At 36.4% G+C, this 9,826-nt stretch overlaps 2 protein-coding genes across 2 annotated transcripts; one reads left to right on the top strand and one right to left on the bottom strand.

The window, feature by feature from the left end:
• Window positions 1-1,917: 1,917 nt before the first annotated feature.
• On the top strand, window positions 1,918-6,589 carry LOC113309753 (SAC3 family protein C-like). Its single transcript, XM_026558267.1, has 9 exons — window positions 1,918-2,252; window positions 3,644-3,744; window positions 4,508-4,729; window positions 4,987-5,208; window positions 5,303-5,388; window positions 5,575-5,671; window positions 5,809-5,901; window positions 6,005-6,162; window positions 6,388-6,589. The coding sequence occupies exons 1-9, from the start codon at window positions 2,039-2,041 to the stop codon at window positions 6,416-6,418; spliced, it is 1,224 nt and encodes a 407-aa protein (XP_026414052.1). The 5' UTR covers window positions 1,918-2,038; the 3' UTR covers window positions 6,419-6,589.
• A 59-nt stretch (window positions 6,590-6,648) lies between these two features.
• LOC113309752 lies at window positions 6,649-9,673 on the bottom strand. Its single transcript, XM_026558266.1, has 4 exons — window positions 8,847-9,673; window positions 8,421-8,623; window positions 8,001-8,293; window positions 6,649-7,891 (listed from the first exon to the last, which is right to left on the bottom strand). The coding sequence occupies exons 1-4, from the start codon at window positions 8,912-8,914 to the stop codon at window positions 6,917-6,919; spliced, it is 1,539 nt and encodes a 512-aa protein (XP_026414051.1). The 5' UTR covers window positions 8,915-9,673; the 3' UTR covers window positions 6,649-6,916.
• Between the last annotated feature and the right edge of the window lie 153 nt (window positions 9,674-9,826).

Below are 9,826 nucleotides of genomic sequence, written 5' to 3'. Positions count from 1 at the left end.
AATTTTGCAGTATGTGACCTCGTGTCTGGTTATGTGTGCTTGCTCGTTCGATATGTTGTTCACATTTGTATATACAGGATGGGAAGGAACTGCCAATGATGCAAGAGTACTCATGGATGCCATATCGAACGAAGAAAACAAATTCCCAATGCCCAGAGAAGGTATTGAATACATATTACTTTAATTCTTGTTAGCTTACATTTAATACTTCAGTAGATCAATCTGTCCATGCAATATCTGAATTGTTGTACCTTGAGATAGTGTTTAAGATGATAAATTTTCCAACTGTCTGTTGAATTGATGAAGTTAGCAACTGGTAATTTGAATGTAGGAAAGTATTATGTTGTTGACTCCGCTTACACAAACATGCCTGGGTTTCTGACACCTTATCGTGGAGAACGGTATCACTTGCGTGATTTTAGGGGAAGAAGTCGACAAGCAAATGGTCCTATGGAATTATTCAATCATAGGCACTCCTCTTTACGTAATGTTATTGAACGTTGTTTTGGAGTATGGAAAAGTAGGTTTCCAATATTGAAATGCATGCCAAATTATCCACTTCGCAGACAAAGACTCATTCCCGTTGCATGTTGTACTTTACACAACTTCATTCGCTTAAATTCAAGGAATGACGAACTGTTTCGTCAATTCATGGTAGAAGATCTTCTAGTGGCAGATGAAGAAAGTTCAAGTACTGGTCAAGAAAGCACAGCAATTGACATTGATGTAAGCGCAACGAATATTGAGCTGATGAATAATGTTAGAGATGACATAGCAGGGACAATGTGGATTTATCATCAACGCCGACATCACCACCAACGCCTTTAGCTTATACAAATATGTAAAATTGTTGTTATGTGTAAAACATTTGTGCAAGCTCATAACTACTTTTTGAATTGTTAGTTTTAATATATAACTAATTTTAAAAAATATGTTTTTGAAAACAGCCATACCAAACAGCTTTTAGAAAATGAAAACAATGAAAAAGGGTCTGTTTTAAAAACAGTAGAAAACTATTTTTGAAAACTGTTTTTGAAAATGCTACCAAACAGGCTCTAAAATCTTCATATAAATGCAAGGTTTTAATATTTTTGGTGTCTCAGTAATTTAAAACTGTTTTGATTTCCAAAGAAGAATCGGATGTGAACACTCTTTCTTTGTTTTAGATATACAATACTGTAGAATTAGGGTCACTCCAAATTTCTTTTATCCAGCATCAAGAACCACTGATTCACTGATACTTGTTGGATTGTATATCCGAGCGGATGAGATTTGGGCGGGTTTGAAGGCTTGGCCGAGGCATATCCGAGCTATGAATTCCCAGATTGCCCATCGAATCCGGGGAACTCATGGAGGTACTGCCCAACCCCACCCAAGTTGTGTGCCTCGGGTTCCCCGGATTCGTCAGGTTTGCCAAGTTTCGCTGGAAATACGAGTTTGTTAATATGATATTAACAAATTTAATAATAATAAGATTTAATTGCTCTATTTATCTCAAATTTCCAAATACCTGAAGATTATTTACAATAATATAAACGTTTTTCAAATTGAATAATTAATGAGATAAATATAATTTATATTTTCATTATTAGATTTGAGGATAATATCTAAAATAACTCTAAATGAATAATAATACCAATTATAAAAACAACTATATATATAACTATATCATAGTTTTTCGGGTTGGGCGGGTCGCTTGGGTTAGAAATATTTGTACCCATATTTGTCCAAATTTAACTCGGATTTATAAAATTTATGACCAAACTTGCCCAAAATTTTGAAATACGTTGCTCATATCCGTCTGTTCGGGTTGGGCATGGGTTGGTGGGTTAACCCGACCCAAGTCTCATCCTTGCTCCTACAGTCCTACTCATTTACACCAGTTTTTGATCGAGTTGTCCCTCCCTCCGCCCAACTAGAACTGGGTCTCCCCTCGAGGTAAAAACAACAGCAACTGAAAATTGTCTAGTTCTGCGGCAGCATAGTCTCGCTACTCGCAAGACAGGATCTTCTTGGAGCTCCGAAACCTGCAACAGAGATGGATAAGGGAGAAGCCAGAGGTGGAAGAGGAGGAAGATTAGGGTATCGAGGTAGATCCAGAAGACCCTATTCATCTTATACTTCCAGGCCTGTTCGATCTAGTTATGAATTTTCTTCTTCAAATAGAGATGAAGAAAGGACAACTAGAAGCACCGCCAAAGAAGAGGAAGAAGATTCGTCTATAGTTGGAACTTGTTTAGATATGTGTCCAGGTAAATATATCTTTGAGTTCTTTCACTCTAAATATAAATCGAAAACGAATTGGACTTCTATATCAACGATTGATACTAATATATATATATATATATATGCATTTTTCTGTTCATTATATTTTGCTTGTTGAATTCGTATCAAATATTGTGTGAATAGAAATTGTCTTTTATCTTAGGAAAAAACTCCACCAGTGTTGGAGCAATTTTGACATTCCTGAATTGAGTGAAACTAAGTGCAGATAAAGTAGTACCCTCAGTATCGATTTTCTTTTAAACTTTAGCTAGATTATTACTTTATCGATCTTTACTTCAGACTATTTTAGCTAATTGGTCCCGAAGAAATTGTTACATAAACGAGGTTATTAATTTATGGACGTCTTATTTGTTTTATTGTTAGAAACATATGTCAGCTATCAGACTAATATTTGTGAACTTACTCAATGAGAAATGTATTAACTTATAAACATACTTCATACCTTAAGGAGACTTCTATGTTTCAAGTGATTTGTGGTACAATCAATAGAGGGATAAGCAAGAGGCACACAGAACTCACTGAGCTAAAGATTGGATTTTAGGTTTTGAGTAGATGATCTGTAACCGAGTATTTGAGAAGTTCATGCTGACAGTTAACTGGAAGTCTGGAATCAATCATTGGAGTGCTACCTTGATCTGTTCCGCCAGTTGTGCCTTGGAGATCTCTGCCTGAGTCTTGCTAGCACAGTGCAAGGGGATAACCAATTTTTAGCTCAGTGAGTTCCTTACTAATCTTTGTATTGGTTGCAGCACAAATATATCAAACATACATAGGAGTCCCATCTTAGGTATGCAATATACATATATTAATTAGTAGGTTTGTCATTGTAATTCCATAAAGATTAGTCTGATAGCTGAAGTCATTTGAGTAATCTGTCGCCTAAAAAATAAGTATCTGCACTTTGTGAAAGTATCTCAACCAACATGTTGAGGTCCAGTTCCAAACGTGCCAGTTCAAGATCCCTGTCATCTGGTGTAGTTGTCCTTCATTGGTACACTTTAGTATCTAAATCTTGTATACTGGAGAAGGAAAGAATTGAATCCTCCGAATGTGGTTGCAAACTCTTATAGGGCATTGCTGCTTTATATTACACCTTTCGTTGGTATTTAGGAGTTTTCCATAGCATTAAGTAGTTGGAAAGTGTAATTTTTATTATTCTTATGGTTCCTTTTAAGGGCAAGGAAACTTTTCCGCATTCATGAAAGCAAAGTTATGAATCACCACCTGCCTCAATTTTTAGTCACTAGCATGTCGAGATGTTATCAAATGCATGTTTGTGAAACAGTTTCTGTAATTTGCAAATCCGTTTGCAGTGAATAATTGTTGCTTCTCTCGTTCTTAAAATTTTAATAAATAGCCAAGGAAAGAGCTCAGCGTGAACGATTAAGAGATTTGGCTGTAATCGAGAGGTTAAATGGCAACCCTGGAAAAACATCTCCAAGCCTTGCTGTCAAAAAGGTAAACATGAAAGGACATAGTGTGTTAACTTCTCTTACTTCAACCTTTTAGTTTTCTCTATATGTTGGCCTTCTCTTTTTGGCTTCTAATATTTTCTTGGGCCTTTATTTAATGTTCTTATTAACTTTCTCTAGCTTTTCATCTTCATATTTTGATCTGCTGGTCCTCAATAAGGTTCGGTCTTTCTGAAAATCTGCTAACATCCCTTGACTTTGGGTCAGAATCGTGGAAATTTCGTAGATGTACAATTAAGTTAGAAGCGTATAATTGTTCGACTGAATTTTTTTTTTATTTGGTTATTACTTGCTGAGTTATTTTGCTGTAACTATGTTTCTATCATTTTAGTTTAACCAAAAACCACGTTTTATGAATAACCATAATAGTAGCTTCAGATGCCGTTCTGAACAAGTTCATCGTGAAAGTGGATCTCTTTATCATCCTTCCAATATATATGTTTAAAATGCGCTTTCCTTTCTCAAATTAGCTTTAATCATTACTAATCATTTTGTTAGCTGCTGTCTTAGTTGTTTCTGTACTTAAGTAATAGAAACAATTTGCTTTTCATTTTTGCAATCTCCTATAGTTTCGTGTTCTTGTTCTCTTTTTAGTTCATATATGTAGGCCCTAGTCTTCTTTTCTGCTATTGCGACTTAAGTGACTGGTTTCTTTATGTCGTTTGTATTTCGACTTATAATTTGGTAGTTTCGATGCCCAAAAGGAGTTATATGATAATACTTAATAGTGGATGAATCTGTGTTACTAGTTTTGCAGGACTATCTCTACCGTGGATTCACACCCATCAGATGTGCGCCCTCTTCAGGTGTTGGAAGATACATTATCCTACCTTTTGAACTTGTTAGATTCTTCAGAGCATCCGTTCGAAGTACTTCACGATTTCATCTTTGATAGGACTAGGTCCATTCGACAAGATCTTGGCATGCAAAACATTGTTAATGATCGAGTAATCTACATGTACGAGGAAATGGTATGACTTATCTAGACAAAACATTTATTTCTAATAAGATTATCCTTTCAATTATCAAATGAGTGACTAGTATTAATTTATTACTTTTATAGTTTAGTGTTGTCCTGCGGCTGCTCTTAATATTGTATACATTTTCGATGCTATGTTAGTTAGCTTTTAACATTTTCTTCAGGAAATTCTTCAACTGTTCATTTTATGTCTGTAAACTTTTTTAAGCTCCATTTTATGGCATAAATACTCACATATTTGGTCTACAGGTTAAATTCCACATTACATCCCATCACAAGCTTTCCCAGTGTAGTAGCAATTCCGACATATCTCCTTTGCATCACCTAAATATGGAGCAACTCTCTAAATGCCTTTTGTCTATTTATGAGTTATACAATGCTAATCGGGAGTCAGGCGCTTGTAATGTGAACGAAGCTTATTTCCGTTCATTTTATTTACTCCTTCAACTTGGTTCTAATAGCCACTCAACGGTCTGGCTCCTTACGACATTACGTTTTTCTTTCTCATTGTAAATTTGCCATGCTAGTCCGTTTTCAACACTCCATCTGTTATCTCTGTCGACAGGGTGAGTCACTATCCTTGTGGCTTCGACGACTGCCTACTCCTATAATTAAGTCAAAAGAAATGAGCTTTGCTCGGCGAATTTTAAGGTTACTTCTTAGTCTAGTAAAATAATCTTTTTTTTCCTTTCTTTGAACCTCTCTTCTTAGTAGAGGTATGTTGCTTAACTCAACTGTAGACACTTGCGAAAGTGTTTATATTACCAGTAGTATTGTTCGGTAACATAAAACTTTCTTTCATGTAGTCTCTAAAAGTTTGTTAATCTTATAGGGCAGGTTCTTCAGAATAGGCAATTACAAACAATTTCTAAGTTTTACAGCAGCAGAAGCATCATTTCTACAATACTGCTTACTGGAACCTTCTATTTACGAGGTTATTTTCTCAATCTCTGTTGCAAACACTTGTATCATCGATGACTAGTTTCTGATGTTCATCATATTTCATTCTTTAGAACCATGAAGTATTTGTTTAACCAGTAAGTGGTTCTTAACCAGTACTTTCTCTAAAAGGTTCGCATACTAGCGGTGTCTTGTATCAATAACGGGGGTTACAAGCTCTTTCCATACCCACTACAAGACCTATCAAAGCTCTTACTAATGCAGGTAAGTCTATCATCAAATGTATTTATCAGGTTTCCTGCTAATTTTTGCTCAACTAAAATTTGATCCACATTTGCCTGTGCACGTGAAATCTGAACGTTTTCAGGAGTCTGATGTGGAGTCCTTCTGCTACTCATGCGGACTTGAAATCAGTACAGATGAAGCAGGAAACAAGTTCTTGCCTACGAAGCAAACGAGTTTCTCTCGACCTAAAGTGAGATTCCCATATTACAGCTTATTGGGTTGTGAGAGATTAACAGACAGGTAATTTTAGTTAGCCCTCTCAGATATAATAGTCATTACTTCTGTTATAGCAATTTACAGTTAAGTTCGTTTTGTTTTTCCCACTGCACAAACCTATTAGGTAATTAATTTATTTGAGGTCAAAAGTCAAAACAAGATTCCGAAAATCCTGAAGAAAGGACAGATACTTGTAGGATACTAATTACATGGAAAACTGACCATTTTCTTTTTTTGGTATACCAACAGAGGATACATGAGAGGGATTGGCTCTATCTAGGGTTGAAAGGATGTTTCTTTTTGTGTAAGATATGTATAACTTTCTCATAATTACAAATGCTTGCAAACCTGAATTAACTCGAAAAGAATTGATCTATGGTATGTATTTGAGAAATCGTAACCATGCCCGTGAGGCACTCATCATCCATGATTTATATTGTTAAAATGCTCAGCCCATTGCAGATACACCATATGGCATGCTCAGAATGATGAAGAATAAAATAAACAGGATGCTCAGAATTAAGATGAACCAACTATATAAAAATCAAAAACAAATCTACACTAGTTTTTAAACCTCTGTACGAAGATAGTTACGACCTAACCGATCAAAAAAAAAAGAAGGTAGTTACGACCTACAAAACTAGCTAGGCAAATGCTTCAAAAAAAAAAAAAAAAGCTAGGCAAAGAAAATTATTAACATACTCTGATCTCTTCCTTGTTACTATATCATGCACATTCATAGAGATCCTCAGCAGCAGCAGGAAAATTGTCAGGATCATCAGTAAGGAGGCAACTCTTGTGGATATTCTTGTTGCCATGGAGCATGGCTTTGTACAGAAGCTATGCCGCCGTACACCTGACTAACACTATTGCTGTAAAGGTTATAATTAGGAACAAGTTCATCAGGAAATGGTGGAAGTTCATAACCATACTCTGACCTACCAAAGCCTCCTCCAGAATCACCACCTTGTAATCCATTGTAGTTGCCGACTATACTGCTGTTTGCCCAGCCCGACTCGGTCCTACCAAAGCCTCCTCCAGAACCTCCACCACCTTGTAATCCATTGTAGTTGCTGATTATATTGTTGTTTTCCCAGCCAGACTCGGTCCTACCTAAGCCTCCTCCAGAACCGCCACCACCTTGTAATCCATTGTAGTTACTGATTATATTGTCGTTTGCCGAGTCTTTGTAGAATGAATGAGTGCTTTTATTGTTGATATGAGACCCGCGATTCAAATGTGTGATGGCAGGGTAAGGAAATGTGTCGAAGTTGTGATCACTATAATGATCACTATCCATTATAAAAACGCAATTCTGGAAGAACTGTTCATCTGCATCTTCCTTGTCATTATTATTAACTTCATTATGATTACGAATATAACTTAACTCATTATGGGTGTAATGAGCTTGGCCATTACCTACTTGAGCCATTCCATGTTGCAGTTGACGATTTTGAATATTGTAGACTGCTTCTGCATTTTGAAGTCCAGCCATTCCATGCTGCAGTTGACGATTTTGAATATTGCAGACTGCTTCTACCTTTTGAAGTCCACCCGAACCTCCGTGAGCAAGTTTTTTAGCTGGTAATTTTACAGTACTGCTACTTGGTTCTTGAACTCGTTGAGCAAGTTTTTTAGCTGGTAATTTTACAGTACTGCCACTTAGTTCTTTAACTCGTTTTCTACCTGTTTTTTTACCTTGTCTTTGGGGATCGTTGCTCAAGAATAATTTATATATAGCAAATTCATCCATCTGCATGCAAACAAAGGAAACCAGTTACTTAACTGCACACATGCATATATATGTAATACTTAGTATCAAGATTAACACTATTCACCCATGAATAATAAAATAAATTTACCATATTCGGGATTGGTTCAGCTTTACGTTCGGCCTTTTTTTTTTTTGGAATTTGAAACTCAGGGATCCAATATTCGCACAGACACCAATTTTTCGCTTTATCTTCAGGACCTGGGAGAAATACAAGACCACTCTTCTTGCCTATTCTAACCCCCTTATGATCCATGACGGGTAGCTCCTTTGTACTATTCTTCCATTTTCCGTGTTTCGTAGTACGTCTTGGTCGTGTCCCATTAGGGTATTTACGAAATCTTGGTGAAAAGAGGTATACAACTCCTTCCGTTCCATGTGATTCTGGATAATAACGCAATTATAAGAAACTTTAGCTTCATCCAAGAAAAAGAAACCCTAATTCAGAAAGTTTTTTAAAAAGAAAGATATTATTACGATAGTTGTTAAAAACAGAAGATAGAAAAAACACCTAAAAGTTTCCGAGGATGGCAGTCATCATCGTCATAGATGTTCTTTTCAAGAATTAATGGAAAGTGCTCATTACGGTTATGAAACTTCTTCTTCAAGTAATCAATTAAGTGATGTTCTTCTGGTATAAATCTAAAACCTATAGGAGGAGGAGGTTCAGAAAAAACATCTTTATCACCACCACCGCCACCACCAACACAAACTCTGTCATAATAAAATAAATATTGAATATTTAGAATTAGAATTAGAATTTATTAGTTTTTATTACCAAGTGTCACAAACAAACAAAAACCTAGGGTTTTAAATCTGATACTAATTGTACCAGATTTAACTAGTTGAGCAAGTCTTGTAATTACTAATTATAACAAAGAAAATATTCATCAACTAGGGTTTTATATATTAAATCGGATACTAAATATTTTCTTACCTTATCAGTGGTGATGACGGCTGCAGCTGTTGGGAGGAAATAAGCTGCTGAGATCGACATAATTCCATCTTTTAACGGGATTTTCTTCGATAAGTATGGTATACTTGATTTATCGAATATCGTTATATATAGTTTATATAGTTTATGGAGAATTTCGATCCTTACATGGATACGGAAAATATACTCCGACAATATTTCCTAGGGCGTAATATGTTACCGACTCTACGGAAAATACAATGGGCCAGGGCCACCACCTCCCTACACTACACCTATGGTCGATGCTCGATAAGCACGATACCAGAGTGGTTCGAGTAGAGCACGGAGGAGCAAGTGTTATGGTCAGGTCTTCTAAAGCGTCAGATCAGTTGTTGCTCCTCCATTTTGTCTCTGCATCAAGTAACTGATACCGTTCGTTGGAATCCAAGGTGTCTTCCACGAGACTGTTAACATGCATTTCAGAAGAAAAATTCAATTAAAAAAATAATCAGCGTGAAAGATGGTGGTTCGACGACATTGCCAGCTGATAACTTCAAAGCCATTGCATGGGTACTTTCCCAATGCGGACATCTACGTGTTTATGTTCCACCATCATAAGTAGGTTGTTCCACATCTGAACGTATTTTTGTCTCCCCCATCTCCGACAGATGCCAACAACGGGAGGTATACGTGTTCTTTGTATAACCGCACGAGTACCCAACTTCTTGCTCAAATCTGAGTTTGAAAACTGACCAAGCAATGATAATCAGAAAGCAAGATCCTCTCTCAGACAAAAGCGAGTTCCTGAGTATTAGGATTACTTATCGACAAACGACAGCAGCTAAGATTTGATGGGTGGAGCTCTTGTCAAAATGCAACTTTGTTCCACAAGATGCTGAGCGCAAGGGTACGGCTTCCAATGTTTATACTTTTTTAAGGAGCTGATGGGCACAATGTGAGACAATTTTAATAGGCATGAGCTGTGTGACTCCAATACTGTTACA

The sequence above is a fragment of the Papaver somniferum genome, chromosome 9 (assembly GCF_003573695.1).
Source record: "Papaver somniferum cultivar HN1 chromosome 9, ASM357369v1, whole genome shotgun sequence".
Taxonomy (NCBI): Eukaryota; Viridiplantae; Streptophyta; class Magnoliopsida; order Ranunculales; family Papaveraceae; genus Papaver; species Papaver somniferum.
The sequence above is the reverse complement of the archived record's forward strand: the minus strand, read 5'-3'. Positions and strand labels throughout refer to the sequence as shown.

Coding starts and splice junctions, on each gene's coding strand:
- LOC113309753 (XM_026558267.1), top strand. CDS start 2,039: ATGGATAAGGGAGAAGCCAGAGGTGGAAGAGGAGGAAGATTAGGGTAT. Junction 5,672..5,808: donor TGGAACCTTCTATTTACGAG/GTTATTTTCTCA, acceptor TTTCTCTAAAAG/GTTCGCATACTAGCGGTGTC. Junction 5,902..6,004: donor CAAAGCTCTTACTAATGCAG/GTAAGTCTATCA, acceptor GAACGTTTTCAG/GAGTCTGATGTGGAGTCCTT.
- LOC113309752 (XM_026558266.1), bottom strand. CDS start 8,914: ATGGAATTATGTCGATCTCAGCAGCTTATTTCCTCCCAACAGCTGCAG. Junction 8,294..8,420: donor CCATCCTCGGAAACTTTTAG/GTGTTTTTTCTA, acceptor GTTATTATCCAG/AATCACATGGAACGGAAGGA. Junction 7,892..8,000: donor CTGAACCAATCCCGAATATG/GTAAATTTATTT, acceptor GTTTGCATGCAG/ATGGATGAATTTGCTATATA.